Source organism: Phyllosticta citriasiana, assembly GCF_038021145.1.
Source record: "Phyllosticta citriasiana strain CBS 120426 chromosome Unknown IWZ02scaffold_5, whole genome shotgun sequence".
Taxonomy (NCBI): Eukaryota; Fungi; Ascomycota; class Dothideomycetes; order Botryosphaeriales; family Phyllostictaceae; genus Phyllosticta; species Phyllosticta citriasiana.
In genome coordinates, this window is record NW_027117282.1 from 1,172,838 (window position 1) to 1,192,242 (window position 19,405).

General features: G+C 54.3%; 8 protein-coding genes across 8 annotated transcripts; 3 read left to right on the forward strand and 5 right to left on the reverse strand.

Annotated features, from left to right (window-relative positions):
- Positions 1 to 235: 235 nt before the first annotated feature.
- Positions 236 to 764, reverse strand: IWZ02DRAFT_489663 (uncharacterized protein; the record flags this gene model as incomplete). The annotated part of the gene is made up of 2 exons (XM_066769599.1): positions 236 to 514; positions 606 to 764. The coding sequence occupies 2 exons, from the start codon at positions 762 to 764 to the stop codon at positions 236 to 238; spliced, it is 438 nt and encodes a 145-aa protein (XP_066623850.1).
- Positions 765 to 973: 209 nt separating this feature from the next.
- On the forward strand, positions 974 to 2,594 carry IWZ02DRAFT_417881 (uncharacterized protein; the record flags this gene model as incomplete). Its single annotated transcript, XM_066765802.1, has 4 exons — positions 974 to 1,440; positions 1,481 to 2,007; positions 2,074 to 2,377; positions 2,441 to 2,594. Exons 1-4 carry the CDS (start codon positions 1,172 to 1,174, stop codon positions 2,592 to 2,594), a joined length of 1,254 nt encoding a protein of 417 aa, XP_066623851.1. The 5' UTR covers positions 974 to 1,171.
- Positions 2,595 to 3,132: 538 nt separating this feature from the next.
- IWZ02DRAFT_448799 (uncharacterized protein) lies at positions 3,133 to 5,535 on the forward strand. Its single transcript, XM_066767352.1, has 3 exons — positions 3,133 to 3,441; positions 3,497 to 4,473; positions 4,525 to 5,535. The coding sequence occupies exons 2-3, from the start codon at positions 3,519 to 3,521 to the stop codon at positions 5,397 to 5,399; spliced, it is 1,830 nt and encodes a 609-aa protein (XP_066623852.1). The 5' UTR covers positions 3,133 to 3,441; positions 3,497 to 3,518; the 3' UTR covers positions 5,400 to 5,535.
- A 320-nt stretch (positions 5,536 to 5,855) lies between these two features.
- IWZ02DRAFT_232362 (chromatin assembly factor 1 protein) lies at positions 5,856 to 8,958 on the reverse strand. The gene is made up of 5 exons (XM_066762967.1): positions 8,434 to 8,958; positions 8,278 to 8,380; positions 7,991 to 8,227; positions 6,844 to 7,942; positions 5,856 to 6,795 (listed from the first exon to the last, which is right to left on the reverse strand). The coding sequence occupies exons 1-5, from the start codon at positions 8,551 to 8,553 to the stop codon at positions 6,048 to 6,050; spliced, it is 2,307 nt and encodes a 768-aa protein (XP_066623853.1). The 5' UTR covers positions 8,554 to 8,958; the 3' UTR covers positions 5,856 to 6,047.
- Positions 8,959 to 9,111: 153 nt separating this feature from the next.
- On the reverse strand, positions 9,112 to 12,328 carry IWZ02DRAFT_469012 (putative alpha-glucosidase; the record flags this gene model as incomplete). The annotated part of the gene is made up of 5 exons (XM_066768678.1): positions 9,112 to 9,864; positions 9,916 to 11,318; positions 11,375 to 11,665; positions 12,046 to 12,182; positions 12,282 to 12,328. 5 exons carry the CDS (start codon positions 12,326 to 12,328, stop codon positions 9,112 to 9,114), a joined length of 2,631 nt encoding a protein of 876 aa, XP_066623854.1.
- Positions 12,329 to 13,734: 1,406 nt separating this feature from the next.
- IWZ02DRAFT_517397 (uncharacterized protein) lies at positions 13,735 to 15,017 on the reverse strand (the record flags this gene model as incomplete). Its single annotated transcript, XM_066770697.1, has 3 exons — positions 13,735 to 14,141; positions 14,190 to 14,558; positions 14,608 to 15,017. The coding sequence occupies 3 exons, from the start codon at positions 15,015 to 15,017 to the stop codon at positions 13,799 to 13,801; spliced, it is 1,122 nt and encodes a 373-aa protein (XP_066623855.1). The 3' UTR covers positions 13,735 to 13,798.
- Positions 15,018 to 15,729: 712 nt separating this feature from the next.
- On the reverse strand, positions 15,730 to 17,260 carry IWZ02DRAFT_232466 (fungal cellulose binding domain-containing protein). The gene is made up of 3 exons (XM_066762968.1): positions 16,880 to 17,260; positions 16,471 to 16,827; positions 15,730 to 16,413 (listed from the first exon to the last, which is right to left on the reverse strand). The coding sequence occupies exons 1-3, from the start codon at positions 16,932 to 16,934 to the stop codon at positions 16,130 to 16,132; spliced, it is 696 nt and encodes a 231-aa protein (XP_066623856.1). The 5' UTR covers positions 16,935 to 17,260; the 3' UTR covers positions 15,730 to 16,129.
- Positions 17,261 to 18,768: 1,508 nt separating this feature from the next.
- IWZ02DRAFT_350840 (uncharacterized protein) lies at positions 18,769 to 19,313 on the forward strand (the record flags this gene model as incomplete). The annotated part of the gene is made up of 2 exons (XM_066764247.1): positions 18,769 to 18,821; positions 18,875 to 19,313. Coding segments are annotated over 2 exons (492 nt in total), but the record flags the coding sequence as incomplete, so codon positions are not given.
- Positions 19,314 to 19,405: the final 92 nt, after the last annotated feature.

A 19,405-nucleotide genomic window follows, 5' to 3' on the forward strand; every position in this document is an offset into this window, starting at 1 on the left:
CTGTTACTCGCCAGATTAGGTGTGAGAATGCTTCTTATGTACACCTTGTGTTTTTTGTGTGTGCCACAAATTTTTGGCACGAAGCCTGCCCTTTCGTTGCCCAAGCCCAGGGTATCAAATTCGATTGAGGCACTCGCGAAAACTACAGCCTTTTTCAAAGCTTCTCTCCCCAGAAGCGAAGGGTTGCTAGCGAAACACACCGACAGACTCGAGCGGAAACCCGTCCGCGTGTTTCTCACGCCTCCGGCGCCTCGGGGAATTCGGGCTCCGGCGCAAACATGCTCTGCTCATACTCGATCTTGGTGATGTACTGGCCGGGTACGACGACGAGGCCCACGAAGCGGCTCGTCATTTGCAGCTTGACCGAGGCAACGGACGAGGGATTGTTGGAGGATGACGTGTCAGAGTTGTTGTTGTTGTTGTTGTTGGAGTCTGGGGACGAGAGGGCGTCGCGGAGGGCGCGCTCGCTGGGCTGCCGGTATTCGTGCGTCTGCGCGAGAATGGTGTTGCGGTCCTGCATGGGCGAGGAATCGTCGGTCAGCTGGAAATTTGAAAACGAAATTTCGGTAGAGGGTTTGAAGAAGGATGGATGAACGAATGGGTACCTTGTCTGTACATCGCATCTGGCCGATGAACATGCGGCCGTCGGAGACGTGGATGCGCAGGTTGCGGCCGACGAACTGCGTGAGGAAAGGCACGGCTTGCGCATTTGTCGTTGCAGGCAAGTCCGGCGGCGGCTGCGCCGTCTCCACGGCTGATGCCATCTTTGCCAATGCGGTGGTTATGGTCTGAGATGTAGAGGTTTGGTGGTGGTGATAGTTTGACGCCTGGACGGACGGGACTGCGGAGAACGTCCGCGATGCGCGGGACTGACGGCGCGCCAGGCAACCACCATGGTTAGGTTGTTTACGCTGAGAGCTCTATGATGAAAATACGAGAGATTATTCAAAAGCGGTGGGTGTCTGATTTATCCCGTACGTATCTATAGAAAATGAACGGCCGGGTCTCGCAGAAAATGCTGCTTGCGAGCTACGTCACCATGCCCCGCGGCATGGACTCTCTATCCATATCTTTGCCAACGCTCTCTGCATCCATCTACAAAAGTCTCCACAGCCACCACGTCCACCACCACGGCATGCGCTGAGCTTCCAAAACTCACGGGAACCCAGCCATGGGCTCCCTTCTCCTTCCTGTAACTTACAGCTTCCGAATACCGTCTCTTCACGACAGCACGCCGCTCGATTGTCGCATTCACCACCCGGCCAGTATCGTCAACTTCGACCCTGATTCGGGCGCAAAATGGCCGCGCAAAGTTGCCATCCTCGCACATCCTTACGCTATGCTGGGTGGGGGCTTCGATGACCCCATAATTGAAAATGCGGGCGCCGAGTTGCTGGCTCAAGGATACATCGTGGGGACCTTCAACTTCAGGCATGGCATGTCCCGCAACGCGTGTAGAGCATGGTCTGACTTGCAGTAGGGGTGCCCAAAATTCGAGCGGCCGCACAAGCTGGACTGGCAAGCCAGAGCTGGCGGACTACATGTCGTTTGCGGGCGCATTGGTCTGCTACGTGCACGCCTTGAAGCTTCCTGGCGAATCTTCTACTCCAGCTTCCAAAACTCCAGACGTGAACGATCTCCCAGTCCGAATCGTCTTTGGCGGCTATTCCTACGGCTCCCTTGTCGTCACTCGGCTCCCTCCCATAGACTCTCTTCTTGCTCCCTTTCAGTCTGCGCCCACCAGCCACGCCGCAAGCATCATCCACCAACTTGCTAGCAGTCTCGCGGCCCGCACGACCGAGGAACTTGTCGAGCAACACGACGCCTCGAAGAAGCAGCACCAGCTCAGGCCTACGAGCCCAAGGAGGACCTTCGGGAGTCGGCGTAAAAGCCCTGTCACCGTCGGCGGCTATGACAGCGAGCCTGCTGCTACAGCGGGGGGCGGCAAGCGGAAGAGCCAGGACGCGGGCGCCAGTGGACGGCGAAGCCTGAGCCTTGACTTGCGCCGTCCACAGAGCTGGGGCAAAGAGCTGCGCAGTTCCTTCCATGCGCCGCGGCATCATCGCCAGCAAGAGAACACAGCGACAGTGGACAAGAGACAAGCCGACGATGACGATGCGCGTCCACCACCTCTCCCGGCCCATGGGCAGCTCGCCATTTCTCCCGCTTACCTCCTCATCTCTCCTCTTCTGCCCCCGCTCTCATTCCTCATCGCGCCATCCCTCGCCCCCTCCCCGGCCGTCCTCCCGTCTTTCTCCCTCTCCCTCTTCTCCTCGTCTGCCTCGCGATCCTCATCATCCAACCCGCTAATGATGCACCCCACGCTCATCCTCTTCGGCACCAACGACGGCTTCACGGGCTCCAAGCGTCTGCGCGCGTGGTGCAGCAAGCTGGCCACTGAGGCGGAGGCGGAGGTGGTCCAGGAGCAGATGCACACAAGTGAGAACACTCCTACTGTTGCTACTCCACCGCGCACGAATCCGCGCTTTGCGTGGCTCGAGGTCGCTGGCGCGGGACACTTTTGGCTCGAGGCTGGCGCGATGAGGGAGCTGAGGGGCCGCGTCAAGACGTGGGCTGAAGGTTTAGAGGAGTAAAGTTCAAGAAAAAGAAAGGTATTTTACGAGCGCACAAATGAAACTCTTGGACTTGCGCTGTAGCAGGCTCCACACTGCTTGGTCTGGCATTGTTGATTCGCTTGCCTTCATTCCCAATGGAATATGATGGGTGCGTAGATATATATGGCGGGATCAGAGAGACACATGACGGTTGAGCCGAATCCTGCAGAATTGCCTCATCGGGCGATAAACAAGAAAGAGGTCTCGAAGCACTGTTGTGTTTTCCTGTCTCTGTAGTGTGAAACGCACGCACGCATTTGATAGGAATGATGCAGTGTGTAAAAGTCTGCGGTGGAAACCAGGAGGATGCACCCCGTCCAGTTGCCCTTCGGAGGAGTGCCGTGCTATAGCATGAGTCACGAGCATCCATCCTACCTTACCTAACAAGCGCTTCCAAGGTTGCTTGCACGGCAACCACCAACGACCCATTGCATTGCATCACATCACATGGGTGCAAGCAAGCAAGCAAGCAAGCAAGCACACCGGCATCAAGTGACCGTTTGTTGGGCAAAAGTTTAGTCTCCTCAACGAGCTCAACAACAACTGTGATCCTTGGTTGCATGTACCCAAGGTGAAGGCGCTCTTTCCGACTTAGGTAGTTCCAGAAGTCACCACCGGTTTGGGCTTTTGACTGGACTTCCTGACTTCCTTGCTGTTGTTCCACGCGACCTATAAAGGACCAAGAATTCCCGCTCCCCCGGCCTCCTCTCACCACGCTTCTCTTACCAACGTGAGATCATCCGACCGTCTCTGATCTTGCCGCCTACTGCCTTTGCCTGCTCACTTCTCACCCTTCAAGCACCACTACGAATCTCCCTTTCTAAAGGTAAGCTCCTTGTCTTTTACCGGCTCACATGATGCGTTTCTAATCCAGTCAACAGATCAAGCAAAATCACCGTCCCAATGTCTCATGGACAATCCAGTTCTTCCGGCTATGGACCATCCATGCACCCAGCATCATCCAAGTCAAGAAGGGCAATGGCCCGTAGCGATGAGGAAGTGGAGGAGAATATTGTCGAGGAAAATTTTCGCGTTGGCTGGCCAATTTTGCAACCGCTCCCCACCAAATTTGTTGAGTGCGACAGTCAAGAAGAGGAACAAGAACTCGTCACGGACTGGGAACAAGCTTCGAACGCTATTCACAACATCCTAACCAGCCAGTCGGTTGACATCCACCGCTTTCGCCTTGGCCGCCAGCGTACCGCTGGAACATCCTCGTTGGTGCCGCTGGTTCACGTCCTAGCTTACAACAAAAATTCCGGTAGAGCTTCGTGGCATAACGCGGTTCTGCGCCTCGCACGAAGCCTTGAAAACTTCGTTGTCAACGACGTCCAAATCCACGTCGAAATTGTTGAGTACGGGTATCCCAGAATCCTTCCCGCTGCCACTGAGGATGCTCCGTTGGATATCTGGTCGAATACGATTGCACCACAAGTAATGGGCATTCTGGCACGCGGATCCATGCTTTGGCAAAGCATGTCACTTGTTCGGCTGTCGTCCGCGCACCATCCTGACGATTCTCTTTCTGTGCTCATCGAAGCAGCGGACGTCTTCGACCCGGCTTGGGGCAACGTTCGACCGGAGATTGCGAGCTATTTGCGTAGTACGTCATGCAAACTTGCAGTCTGGCAGATGCAGGCCGTCGAAGGCCTCGGAGGCCGGGACCCCAACACGCGAAATCTCCATGAAGACCGATGGGGTCCAATCATGTACCCAGGAGACGGGATAGCCCCCGAAGAAGTAGAGGACAGCACTGGCACTGTTGGTGGATTCGTTCATCTTCAGTCGCAGGATTGGACTACCAATCCTCATATCCTTACTAATTTTCACGTCATCAAGACTCCCAGCCTGGAAGAAAGTAGGTGAAAGCACACATTACCTCTGGCCAATGTAACTAACACATCAGTAGGCCTGAGACCTTATCCCCTTCGTTCGATGTGTCTGCCCCGAGGCTCTAGTCCCTACCCAGTCAAAATTCCCTCCCACTTTGACACGAGTCAAATGCTCAAGAACTACAGTAGCTCTCTCCAGAGCTGGCACGAATATATTCACGATCGCCGTGGTGGCCGGCCGTCTTTGGTGGAAAAGGCGGAAATGGGCATCACATTGGCAAGGTTGGAACTGGAGAAGGCCGAAAAGCGAGTCGCAGAGGTGCATAAATGCATTTCCCAAGTGGATGCGAGCTCAAAGCGCCCTGCGGGCGCTGTACGGGCTACTTCTGGATATCAACATGTCACTTTCGGAGAAAAGAAATTTCCACTTGACTGGGCTCTGATTGAAGTGGAACCATCGAGGCTAATTAACTGTTTGCCCCCTGCTGGTTCATACGACAATACCTTAGTCCAGGAAAACTTCGTCTCTCCACCTTGGAGTACTCAACAGGCGGATGAAAAGTGGACTCGGTTTCCAAAGGCGTCGTCAAAAGTCGTGAAGCTTGGCAGGATGACCGGATGGACCGCCGCAAGACTTGGAAGACCTTCGTGCTTTTGGCGGTCTTTGGCGAAAGATGATGACGAAGTCGGAGACTGGTACGACCAACACGGCACCGTTGTTGAGTGTCTTCAGGTCTTCAGTCACTATGAGGGGGAAACGACCGCCGAACCCTTCGCAGCTGGCGGAGACTCTGGATCTGTCGTAAGGGACTTTTACACTGGAGCGTGGATCGGACTTCTTTTTGGGGCGCATCCTAGTGGATGGGCCCTCGCGACTCCAATGGAAGCAGTAATTCACAGCATAGAAGAAGTGACTGGCGAAAAGGTGGTGAATCCGGCGCCCATGGACTAGCTTACTGGTGGTTTCCTTATTGGTGGTTTCCTTTTCGACGATTTCCTTTTGGAGTTTTGGGGTCACGGGTCATGGGTCACGTAGTTTGTAGTCTGGTAGAATGAGAATCAATGGTTGAAACCAAAGGCAAAATACGCAGTCTAAGCGTGCTCCCGTGCATATTACATTCCAACGACGACCCATCAAGACAGAAAAGAAAAGAAGTTTAGAGCACCATGCATACATTACACACCACGAAACCAACATCAAACAATGCCAAACCATACCATGCAATGATCTACTACGAATACTACAACCACTACTACCTCTGCTGGTTCCACTGATATAGCTTGCCTACATACATACATCCCATGCCGTACGTCCATATGCCACCTGGGTGGCTGGCTCTGCCATTTCTCCCTCCCATTCATACTAATTGATTGATTGATGATTGATTTCCACATGCACGAATAACCCGTTCCATGTCCCTGATAACCCTGACTGATCGACTGATTGATCCCCGTAGAAAGACGTTTGTGCCTGAACGCTCGACGCAAAGAAAAGGACGAGAAAATGAAATGATACATTCCACGTAATGAGTCATGGTAAAGAAGGTAATACTTCTGCAACGCAACGAGACTCCCATCGTGATGCAACGACAACGTTGACTTAGGCCGATGGCGCAGCACCGCTGTTACCGTCGTTTCCGGCGCTGTCCCCGGCTCCGGCTTCATCCTCGGCCAGCCTGCTTACCAGCGTCGGTGCAATTCTTCTCTTCTTCGGCTCGGGCTGCTTGTCCGATCCACTCTCGACATCACCCTCCCTCTTCAGATTCCGAGAAGACTCGTCGGCGGCCTTTTCTTCTGCTCCCTCTTTCCTGGCAGGTGGTGCGGCTGCTGCCGCAGCAGGAGGCGGCGCAGCAACGCTACTTCCACTCACCGAGTTGGCGGCGCTAGCGTTTGCAGTGCCGGGCATGGGCGTGTGGGGGGGCGTCCACATGGGCACCGAGCCAGAGGGATTTGCTGCAGCGACACCAGGCACAGCGCTGATGGAAGGAGTCTGGTTGCTGAGCGCCACATTGGGATCCGGGCCAGGAGCAAAGGACGACTGTGTTGCAATCGAGGAGCAAGACATTGAACGAGCGGGACTAGCGGGTCGGGCAGGCGCGAATGATGACGGTGAAGCGGGGAATGTCGTGCCGGATTGTGAAGTCTGCTTGGCCATGGGCACAGTGGTTTGAGTTGGTGTTGGGGTGGGCGTTGATTGGTTCGAGGTAGCCGCGGCGATGTTGATGGAGGTTGGCTGTTGGTGCTTGGCTGGTCCGGGGTGCACTTGTCCAAGTTCGCCTGGCTGGAAAGTGAGGCACGAGCAGAATCCGTCCGAGGAGGTCATAAGCAGCGTGCTGCCATCATTGGTCCTACAAAAATGTCAGAAATCACTCCCGGGCAAGAATCATACTACTAACCAAGTAAGGTCGGTGAACGTGGCAAAGTGCAGGTTGCTGACAATACAGAGCGGCTTCTGTTGTTGTGTATCGTAAATGTGTACGGCGTCCTGGGTAGCTACGGCGTAAATCATGCGATAGGGCAGGCTGAACGCCGCAGTGGGCCCTGCCGGCACAGGTGATGCGGCTGCACCGGATGATGAGTCTGGCCGGGGCGAGGCAGCCGCAGCGCTTGGAGATGGCGAGGGCACGCTCGTAAACGGAGGTGGGTCCATAGAAGAAATCGAGATTGGCTTGGATTGCGCCATCGCAGGCTCCGGGAGGGCCGGGATCTCGTCTTCAGCTGAGGATGTGTCGATTGTGATATGCTTGGTAGGCGGAGGCGAGTCTCGCAGCGTGTAGTACACGGGAGAACATTTGACAGCAACTGACGGTTTCTTGTGGCCTGGAAGGTATGCGATTGGAGGCTTGTTCAAGCCCGCTCGTGTGTAAATGTACACTGTGTTGATAATATCATCGGACGTTTTGGCGGCATCTGAACTTGACGGGTGCGAGGTCTTGTACTGTCCGGCGGGAGTGAATAACAAGCTTCCGTCCGGAGCAAACGTCAGTCGCCGGAAGAAAGAAGTCAACGTCTCATTGGCATAGATGTTGGCGTTGCGCACAGATAGCCCGGCGTGTATATTTGGTGATGTCGAAGGCATCACAGCGGGTAGCGGCATTGAAGAAGGCGCGGGGGATGCTGATCGCCGCGACGACCCAAATGAAGATCTTCGACTATGAGATGTGGGAGGATTCATCGGTAGAGCGAGCGACGCTGGTGTTCCAGGAGCAGAAGGACCTGGCGAGCTGGCCGTCAGATTTGGGGTATCTGCCACGAACGAGGCGCGGGAGCCAAAATCCGGCGGAGCAGGACTGCTGGAAGATATGCGGCGGGCTGGTAAGTCCACTTTGGTGACCTTGTTGTGCTGCGCCAAAGAAAATTGCCCATCCTTGGTTTTCAGTGTATATATATGCACCGAGCGGTCAGAAGACTGCGTAGCAACGAATTCGTTGAGAGGATCCCAGGCCACGCCTTGGACATAATGGCTGTGCTCGGCAATTTGGCGGACGACCTGACCTGTACGCAAGTTAGAGGTGGTCCATTTGCTACGCTCGATGTTCGTACCATTCTGAGAGTTGTAGATCCGGGCAATGTTGTCCATGCTGCCCGTCATGAAAAAGGACCCGTCGGGAGACCACGCCATGTCGTAAATCTCCGAGCCCAGAGAACGGCACATATGCTTCACCCGCCATGTTTCTTTGTCCTCCAGGCCCTCTTCTCCAAAAGTGCCAGAAGTCTGCACCTCCGAGGGGACCCAGAGTAAGACGTTTCCATCGTCGCCCGCGCTGCCCAGCAGCTCGCCTAGGTTGTGTGTCAGAACGGATGGAGACGACGGGACGGCTGATTCGTACCTCGGGGACACCAGCGAACGACATTGACGGCTTGGGTATGTTTGACCAAGGTGGAGAGGTAATTTACTTTGCGGTCTTCGCCAGAGCCTTCAATCTTCCAGAGCTGGGCATGTTTGTTAGCGATAGAGCCATTGTGAATGTTTGCATTCATCTTACCCGAACATTGTTGTCGCCGCCAGCGGTTGCGAGACGGCCCTTTCCGTGTGGCTCGAAATGGGCTGAATAGATGGCGGCATTGTCGTTGTGCCATGAGACGAGCAATGGAGCAGCCTTCATGTTGGCCGAGGGGATGGCCGGCAGCCGCAGACAGACGGGGACAGCAGAAAGGTTGGACGGGTCAATAGCAGCGGCGGAGCTGACGAGACGGAGGCAGGCTGGTGCCCGCAGCTGGACGAGGGCGAGAAGCAAGGAGTCGAGGTGGTGTGCGGAGAAGGCGGCGGTAGGGTGGTGAGTAAGTACCTAGTGGGCAGATACGGCGGTGGTAGAACGGGAGCGTGGACTACCAACCAAGGCACAGGCACAGGTACCTAGGTAAGGCAGGTCGGCGGATCAGGAACAGGCGAGACTGGACGGCGCATCAATGAATGTGACACGGAGCTGGCTGAAACTGAGAGCAGAGGAGTTGGCTGGCAATGACCTGAACAAACCCAAAGCCGATCGTGATCGTGCATTGCACGCGAAGCTTGGGTTGGGTTGGGGTCAGTAGTCAGCAGCTCACACCTCCGCCTACGCGTCCTCCATTTGCTTGCTGCATCCGGCATTTCTCCCGAAACTCTCTTTCAACAGTCAGCACCATCATTACACTCTATCAAACATCACTAGGTATCTATGTACCTAGACGTCCACTTGGGCTGCCTCAGTCAGGCTTATGCTTGTTCCTGCCGAGCCTGCTTGCAGCTTCTGAGCCTGAACGACGCCTCCCGACGATCCTGCGCTCCCCCGTCCCAGCACTCTAACTCCCTCGATTACCACGCCCGAATTGTATCCAAACGTCCCCGATGTCGACAGCTTCTGCCCGTCGAAATTGAATTGAATCTCACTCGTCGTCGCCTGCTCAATCGACTCGCCGTCGTCCAGATAGAGACTCCCCGTCGCCTTGCCATCCAGCCCAGGCGCGATGATTAGCGTAAAGTTTTGTCTGCGCAGCTCCGCTGTCGTGTTGGCCGACTTCACACGCAGTGGAATGATGCTGCCACCCCGAATGTGCAGCGGGATCGATGTGTAAGGTACCTGGGTGAGCAAAATATACGATCCGTTCCCCCTGACGGCAGCGCCTGTCCAAAAGTCGTAGAAAATGTCGTTTGGCAAGTACATGGACACGCTGGTGCTGTCTTCGTCCGTCACGGGGCTGACCAGCAGCGAATCGCCGTAAAAGTACTGCAGGTCGATCGAAAAAGTATTGACATCTTCAGGGTACAAAAAGTACAGCGGATTGATAGACGGAATTCCCGTCACCGTCTGTCTGCGGAGAGCAGTGTAGTAGTAGTCGAGCAGGCGATAACGTGCATCAATGGCCGTCCTCGCGGCTTCTGCGACCAGGGGCCAACGGTAGAATTCCTGCGGAACAGACTCGTCGCTGTTGTGGTTCTAGCATTTCATCAGCATTTCTTCCGCAATTCGCTCGACAGGAAAACTCACCCTGTAAAAAGGCGAAAACGCTCCTAACGTGGCCCAACGTGCACACAGCGTCTCCGTTGTGTTGCCATTGAAACCGCAAACGTCCGAGCCCACCATTGGAACCTGGAACAACGCAGCAAACTGCAGCAGCTCGGCGATTGAGATTCTGTACCAGAACCAGCCGGAGTAGTTGTCTCCGAGCCAGTGACCGACGTCCCTTCCTGCGCCAGCAAACGTGCTCCGCGTTATGACCAGGGGTCGTTTGCCGGGCCTGCGATTCAGCATGGCCGTCCTGCTTGCCGTCGACATCATCGTTCCGTAGAGGTTATGCGCGTCGTACTCGGTGACGCCGTTGTAGTGAACCACGTCGGTGAAGATTGTCAGATTCGAAAGAGCGCCCGCTACGTTGTTGATGCGGTACGGGGGATTCAGCAAGTCGCGGAAGCGATACCCAGTCTGTGGCCCCCGGTCTCGCTCCATCAACATCCTAATCTGCTTCCGCGGCTGTGGCTGGAAATCGGCTGGAAATCCGGGAATAGGCCTGCCGGCACTCTCGCGCACCGCCGGAGGGTCTGGTGGCGATCTGTTGCGTCGAGCAAATTCATAAGGGTCCTGGCATGGGTATGTACAAAAATTAGATGCTTCATTCATGTCGATCCACAGAGCATCAATATCGACACCGCTCTCGGCGCTGAAGAAGCGTTCAAACTCGCCGTTCCAATATTGAGTCACGTTGGGGTGGAACCAATCCGGGAAGACGGCTGGCCCTGGCCAAACTACGCCAACAAAGACATCGCCACCTTCTTCTTTGAGGAAAACATCTGCAGCAGCGCCATTGTCATAGGCAGTATTGTTTTTGTAGGCGACTGCGGGGTCTACCATCATGATGTAGTGCTGCTGATGCGCGTGCAGATATTCGACCAGCTCCCGCACCTTGTCCAAGGGGAATCTCAGGGGATCCAATGTAAAAACTTTGCGGTAATCCATGTAGTCAATGTCCGTCCACATGGTTTCCAGGGGGATTCCCGCCTGCGAGTAGTTGGCAATTGCTTCCGCCACATCATACACATCGCGGTATCCATATCTACAGTTGTGGAATCCCAGACTCCAGTAACTGTGCATGGCCGGGAGACCGACTACTCCGGCATACTGTTGACTGACTTCCCTAGGCGACGGCCCGGCGAGAAAATAGAGGTCAAATATTCCGCCCAGCGTGTTGTACTCCAGGTACTGATTGGCGGCGCTGTCTTTGTTGATCTTAATATCCATACCATTGGAGTTGAGGAGGAAAACGCCATGCGTGCCCGAGCTTCCACGGTGGTCAAAGTACACCGGATGGTTCCCGTACAAGTTGGTCCCAGGCAGGACATTGGGAGCATCCCGACTCCAAAGGGTGCGGCTGTAATTAGTGGTATTAAGACGAACTGCAGGACGAGTCAGCTGCTGCGCCTTCACCGGTTTCCAGATGTCCAAGACTCACAAGGATCTGTATGCTCTCCCAAACCATACAGGTATGGATTATCTGGGAGTCGAGTACGCAAGCGCAGGTATTGCGTCTGAAAGATCAGGTTATATCCCGAAGTGTCGAAGAGGGTCTCGTTTGAGCCCTTGCGGACGACCTTGAAAGAGAACGGATTTTGCTGGATTTGGAATTGAATGTTGGAATCCGCAGGTGCCACTGACGCATTACTTGGAGGTCGCGATACGACCGATTCGGGCACTTGGTAAGTGTTTTCTGATGTGTCGAATATTTTGATATGCAGCCGGTCCGCTATGTGGATCGTCAGCCCCTATTTCCAGTTTGACTTGGAAACGCCCTTCAACCTGCCGCGCGCAAGGGGCATAAAGAAACCAGCAAAGATATATGGGCGGAACTTGAAAATGCCTACTCCCTGTCGCAGAGAACAACCAACGGAACAGTGTGCAAACTTTTTGCCGCCTGAGAACTTGATAGAAGCAGGTATTTCAATCTGCATATAAAGAGTGATTCAATCTCTTGCCTTCCGGCCATTTCCAAGGTACTTGTGGAACTATGACTAGACATCCAAGCAAAATTGGTGTTTTGCAAAGCGCAACACCCAGGCGCGGACTGAAATCCAGCCAACTCAAAAATGACAGAAAGAAGTCTAGCGTGTGCCCATGGTCACTTACCAGTTTGGTATTCTACACGCAGTTTCAGTTCGGTCAGATCCCGGCCGTAGGTGTTGCACGCGGTTCCGGCAAGCCTCAAGTCAGCCGTCAAGCTAGAGCCGCGATCCTGGACATTTGACGCTGTGTATCCAGGGCAGCTGTCAATAGGCAAGGCGACGGGCCTCCGCTGGCCGGGGATGAAAGGCGGATTCGGCGGGGGTGATGCCGGGCTCTGCGGTTCTGGAGTCGTATAGCACGACGAAAAGAAGAAGCAGCAGGCCAGCAAGAGGCGCTCCCGAATCATGGTCGTGGGTAGCGTAGCTTCGGTTCCTGTGGCGGCGTGCCCGGTTCTGGTGGCTGGCTGGCTGGCTGGCTGGCTGGCTGGGTCGGCTGGCTACGTCGTCGACAACAACAACAACGACAGTGAGTGCGACATGTCAAGACATGGGGAGCAAACGAAACAAAACCAAGCATATCCAAATCCAGAGTCAAGCGTCTTTATAGGTAGTCAAGAAGCTCCCCAGCACAGCCCGGCCAGCGCCATCCAGCCATCCAGCCAGCCCGGCCAGCCAACCCGCAGGCCCGCTCGCACGCCTTCGCCGAACCAACAACACCACGACGTGTTTGCTGCCGGCCGATGCGTTTCACAGGTTCGCGCGCTCGCATCGTCTCCGCAACCAAAACACGACATGGCCTGCCTGCGACCCTGCCTGACCGCCTCCTCCCCGCACAGTAGCTCTCTCGTCATCCCGCACCATCCAAGGCGCCTTGGCTCCCCATTTTCCCCTTGTCCTGTCACTTTTCCCTCTCCTTGCCTGCCCCAGAAAAGCAAATCCCCTCCTCCTTTTGGGCTCGCGACCTCATGGCCGCCACGTGCGACCCCTCTTTGACTCCGTTTCGTCGATGCGGGTGCGATGCCGCGGCCCGCCCGCTCCCCAAAGACGAGCCTCCACAGATCGCGGCTGATGTGCTTCCCTCTATTGACTTTTGCTGTCAAGCCCCACTGCCAGTAGTGGTGCGCCGCCTCTGACATTTCTTCAAGAGACCCGTCATATTTCCGTCAAAAAGGCGGTGGCCATGTGATGGGTTGGTGGAAGCCATCCGGCAGTTTTCGGATATTTTTCCCAGCTCTTGACCACGCGGCCGCTTGGGCACACAATGAGTTGGTGAGATCTCTGATGAGCGACTGGACGGAGCCATCAACATGTGAATTCTGTGCTTCCCCTGACTCTGGGGATGAAGTTAGAACTGGGGATCCTTGCGGGTAGAGAAGGGTGAAGGAACGGGTCAAGGGACAGACGTTGTGCGGCTTGCGCAAGTCGACGAATGCCGTCTCGGAATGCGCTTCTGCCGCATGATCTGAACTTCGCACGCTACATATACATGAACATGTACCTAGGTGCAGGCAGTCGCGCTGCCCGTCTGCGGCGGGGTTGACAATAGTCGCTGCCCATTGCATCGCGCATCAATAACTCAAAAAATGCTTCTTTTGTATCGACATGGAGGACCCCAGAGCCATGACGTCACATGAAGATCGATCGTCACCCCGCCTCACTTCACCTCTCGTCCAGGAACCGCCCAAACGCCCTTTCTATCCACGGATACGTGTCTGTCGACCATTGACTTTGTTCCCATTGAGATCCTAGTGCTCGCTGTCACGCAGAGCTAGCTACCTGAGCTACAGCATCCTCCTCGAGAAGGTCGTGCTTCCAGATTCGTCCCTCGAGCTAGTTGGTCGTTCTTTCCCTGACCACTTCATACACCTCGAATCCATCTAGTTCATCTTGAGTTCGATTTGCTCCATGCCCGACTTTCCAGTAAAGCCGAAACCCTGCTGGCGATAGTAAAGCTTGACGTCGTCGCGCAGGTTCTTGTCAAAGTCGAGACCGGCGTCGCGGCAGTCGTCGATGAAGACGACCTCTTCGAGATTGGTAAAGTGCTGGAATGAAGTGCTGTCGACAACGAAGTTACCAAGACGCAGGACCTTTACCGAGAAGCTATGCATGGGAGTAGCGCTGCCGGCGCGGACGGCGTTCCTGGCATATGCCATGCTGAGGTAGTCGAGATATTCTCCGTACCCGTAAACATGGTGCAACATTCCCTTTCCGTCTTGGCCACTTTGCAAAGGTCAGCTGGTGCTATTCTGTGAAGAGCAAACCACTTACTGGTACTTGTCCTTCGGGTTGCCCGCAAGCTTCCAGTGCTTGCCGATGCGAGGGAAAGGGGATCCATCCTCGGTACGAGTGATGGGGTGGAGGAGCATGCCGAGCTCCAGAGTGTGAAGGTGGGTGTTGCGCCAGACCGTCTCCCAGAGGATGGACTGGAAAGACTCAGTCATGCCGTAGACGCACAGCGAGTTGAGGTTGCGGAAGACCGTAAGGTGCTTCATATCGTCATGGGTGAAATACTCCGGGTGCGGAGCATCGTCATCGCGGTCCTCAGCGTCGGGGACGAAGACGTTGAGGGAGAGCTGCGTGATATCGGGATTGACCACGGGCCAGATCTCCTTGGAGAAGGGCAAGTCCGACTCCCACCTGCGAGTATGTTAAACTTCCATTGTACTGAATCTCCTTGTCCACTCACTTGAGTGAAGTCAGTCCGAGCATCTTGGCCAGAACCCCCTTGATCTTGCGGACCGCCAAGGTCCACTCGAACTCATGCTTCTTAAGGACGTCATTGTTGGCGGCAGCGTCACTGTGGGAACGAGAACGCGTAAGGTCGCCTGTGTGGACAGGTCCAGTGTCGTTATTGGTGACTTGGGGCTCAAGTTTGCCAAACTTGTCCTCGATCTTGGCGACGTCTTCGTGGCTGTAGATCCAGGGGCCGACGATGATGAACTCCTTAGCGGTCGCAAGATTCTCCTTCTCCTTTCCGGTGAGCAGGTCGTCGACGCGACGCATGACACGTTCAAGAGAGCACGTCTTGTCAACTTCGCCCGCGACGGCGCCGGTTAGGATGACGATGCGGTCGGGTTCGCGGTTGACGGACGTCATGGTGTAGTCAGGTGTTGTAGTAATTCAGGGGTGAATAGGGTTGTCGAGCGCCGAGATGCCTTATGATAGACCGTCTCGAAGCTCAGTGTGTGGAGGGTGCTTGGTGGTGGAAAGTTGAGACTCGTGGCGCGGCTTCGAAGTCGTCGACCACCACGAGATTCGCTTGGCAGGACGCGCCTTCTCCAGCGTAGGTGGGCAGTATCTAGGCGGTATAGGGGGCGCGACTTCCGTCGCAAACTCCCAGGCGCCTGGGGCCCCGGACTGCCAGGCTGCTTAACTACCGTTGAATGTATTTCTACTATCAAGGCGCTTGCGCGACTGCGCCAGGCGCAATCAAGAAGTGATTTCTGTATCTGCCATTGCACAAGTGTTAAATTTTAGCATCAGTTTTAAATTTTTGGTGGCTACCATGCCACATGTGCTACGCCTAACAGTCAGTCCTATCAGACAGGTTTCCTCTCTAGGGCCTGAGTAACATACATCATAAGGGATCTACTGAGAAGTCTTGCGCCCTCCAAGACGTGGACTTTCTACAATGGTCATGGATGCTTGTGCAGCGCCCACCGGGCCTCCATGTCCGCGTCCTAGATTGCGCTCGTCAGAGTTTCTGGAGAAGGATGGAATGATGTAGTAAAAGCTGCTGTGTTTCTTGCATTGGAATTAGTCCAAGTTGATTTGACGCGCGCAAACACAGTTCCAAACACGCGTCAACCAGCCAAGAAAGCAGCGTAGACTGGAAGCAAAGCTTGAAGAGAGCGCACTGTCTTTTGTAGGCGCAACGCGCTCTAATTCCTGAAGCTAACCATTGTCAATCGCAACGAACAACAAGGGGAATCTCAGACGCTCTGCTGCTTATATGAACACCGGATATTGTGCAAAGATTGTATAATATGCAGGTACAGCGGGCGGTTCCAGCCGGCCCATCGACAAGGGAAACCCCGATTGCGCGACTGATTGCTTGAAGACGCGTTTGAAGATATCAAGCGCAAACCAGAGCATTGGAAAGTTCCGAGCTCGATCAATCTTTCTTGTCAGAACCACGGCGATGCATGCGCAAGAGAAAGATCGGGTCGCCAGCGCAGCCTCAACTCGCGCCGAAATGGCCACGCTCCCTACCCCGTCCACACTGGTGGTCCTGGTGGATCGTAGCGTTCTGGGATTGGATACCAGATGTTGATCTTGATGCCCGGGTCGTCGACCTTGTAAGCTCCCGGGATGGCGACTTTGGGGCCAGGGTCTCCGGTGCCGCCGCCTGTGACTCGGACTTGCGCGCAACCAACGTAAAACTGGGCGCCGTTTTCCTGGCTTGCCTGGTGGAGAGAAATCTGCTCTGCGCGAATCAGGTAGTCGCCGTCGGGCGTGGACTTTGGAATGGTGGCGTTCAGCATCTTCGAATCTAGGGAAATCGTCAGAAGAGTGTCGAAAGACTTGGGAACACGATGAAGATGCGCACTCATGCCAGGCCAGTCCATTTGGTGCTCCGTGATGTTCGCTTGCGATGCAAAGATCTTGAACCAAACATCTCCATCCCCAGCGAAATCCTCTGCCTTCACGCCATCTGGTGCCCTGGCCATGTAGACCTGGAAGGGACCGGGATGCGTCATTGCTTGTGACGCTTGAAAGGCAATCTCTTCGCCAGCCTGCACCTCTTTCGTGCTGGTCCTGTTGGGTGGATTTGCTTCATTGCAGCGAAGCGCAGCAGAGTTGACGTCGCCTTTCACGGGCGACTGTCCGTAATGATCGTCGACTAGCCGTACAAACTCCCACTCGCCGCTGGGCTGCCCTTGGGCGACGAGTACAGGATAATTCCCTGATCTTCTTGTTAGCAATGGGTCCGTCGGCCTTGGAAATCGACGGCTTACAATGGGCGGTGCCTACGCTGCAAGCAGCTAGCAATGAAATGAGTGTGTACTTCATAACGACCGCAACAATGATAGATGAAATGAACGGATTGAGAGCGCCCAGTCCATCCTATGTCTGTCATCGCCTGAGCAGTTGTCATTTATTAAAGGACTTGGTAATACCTGCGCCTGCAAGTTCTCTCACATCTTCGCATCAATCTCCTGGGGTAATGCATATACTCAACAACAATCCGGCAGGTGGTGTGACGAGACGGGGACTTGGCTGCTCCATGACTTCGAATCATACATGCCATGTGCATAATTAGAAAAGGACCCTAGGGACTACTAGTCAGGGCCAAAAAGGTCCTGGCGCCCTCTTTTGATATTTTGATACCCCGTTTGGGTAACATGACAACTTCCCTGGTCCTGCTCTTTTTAACACAAGTTGTCTAAGCCTTACTATGACTTGGACCTGCGCCTTCGTGAATCTTGTCTCCTACGCCGCGTGGCAGCTACAAACGCCGAGAATTTTTTTAGGCTGAAGAAAAAACACCAAGAAGCGAGGAGCCATTCAGTGATTCTAGACCGCACCACTGATCCTCTTGACCTCTTGGTCACTAGCGTCTTGCACTTCGCCTCAGGCAAGTTGAGGCAGACGGGAGAAAATACTAACTAAGAGCTCCTGGAGGGGACGTCGATCTTTGCTCCACCAGAAGACAAGTGTCGGAATGTCGGCGAACATCCTTAGGGATAGCTGGCTCTATGCCTTATCAGCCAGTACAGTGCCGAGGATCGGGTATCAGATCAGCAAAATGAGGCGTCATGAAACTGCTCGGGATGGCAACCTCGGCGAGCTTTTCATGGCCACGGAAGACCTTGCAGCGGTACAACAGCGTGGACTGACAGGGCATCGATCCTCAGTGTGGATAGTGATATGTGAAATGAAGGCCAGAGATGTCGGCGCCGGCAGGACCATACTTCCGATGGTTTTCCAAAGCAGGTCACCGAGGGCTTACGCAGCTCTTACCAATGAAGTGACAAAAGCTGGGGAAAGTGAATTGAGAGGCTGATACTAGCCCAGAATCCGTATAGGGCGGTCTGATAGCATGAGCATTGACGTTCATGGAAGGATTGGGTCGCCCAATTCAGATGGATGAAGGAGTTCTGTAACTCGTAAGTGTCACAGCGCCAGTGGCTGGTGAGCGGATCGAAATCCGAGCGAATGGAGAAATATGTGACGAGAAATGTTTGGATAAGGGTGTCAACAGTCTGAGCAGAGTGGTCTCTGTACAATGCTTTTGGCGTTGAGGGTGTGAGACGATGGAACGAGCGAAGTCAAAGGACGTCCCTCGTTTGCCTCGCAACTTGATTGGTTGACGGATCCGGTCCAATCGCTGCCCTCGTACAACGGCCACGACAATCGGTCTCTTCCACCACCTGGATTGAGCAATACTACGTCAACTTCCTTGGGGTCTCAGGTCTGTTCTCTGGGCCGCTTGCGACTTGAAACGCTCTCGGATATAAGCTGATCCATAACGGACGGTCTTGGCGACTACAAGCGGACGCCGTGTCAACGAAAACAATCGAATTGCTCGCGTCAACAAAGAGACTCAAGAACTGAGTGCTGTGACTTCTCCACCTGAAAGATTCGAAGGTCTTGTACCAGTGGGTCTTTATTCAAGAGGTATGATAATAAATTGCCATGAGAGTCGATAATATTTTCTGCACACTAGTCTTCTGGCATTTCAATAGCTAACATGGTTGTCAAGTGTCTTGCCAAGCTTCCTTTTCCCATTTCCATCCTCAAATCCCAAACTATCACCTTTAAGTACGACAAACATAACAAACTATTATCCTATATGGCTGAGACTCGGGGTAAAGAGCGTTCAGTGGGCCGTGGCTACAAATGTCCCGCGGGTTATGTTTGGCTCAAAAAGGGTAACCATTACATGACGCGCCACTGGTAGGCTACCCAGTTTAGGCACCATTACAACGCACGCTAATCAGTTCATACAGCCGAGACAAGACCTTGGCAGGGGGCAAGACCGTTTTTGCCGTCCTCGATGCCAAAGAGCGACGGATCGGTCTTTACATACCGCAGCAAGTCTATGAAGAAGTCAAGGCCGCCGATGCCTTGACAAAGCCAAAGCGCCAGGCCGTAACGAATAGAAAAGATGCTCTCACTCTTGAAAAGGCACGCGTTGCTCTGAAAAAGCTCTTTCCTGCGATTCCAGAGGAAGATGAGGAAGCTGTACTGACTCGCGCGTGGAAGAAGAACAGCAGGCGCGTTGGCCGCACTGAGACTATTTCCATGGAAGTTAAAGTCAAGCTGGGTGTGACTGCGCATGTTCGGCATGCGTATACCGAATACGACCAGCTCCTCAAGCAAGGTCTTACACAAAGGGTGGCTAGGGAAAGGATCAAGACTGATGTTGAAGATATTGTGTCAAAATGGCAGGGGTTGCCTGGGGAGTTGAAGAGAAAGATGAGGGACTCTGAAGAAGCACCGTCAGAATATTCGGATTCGGACTCGTCATTCGGAGCCAC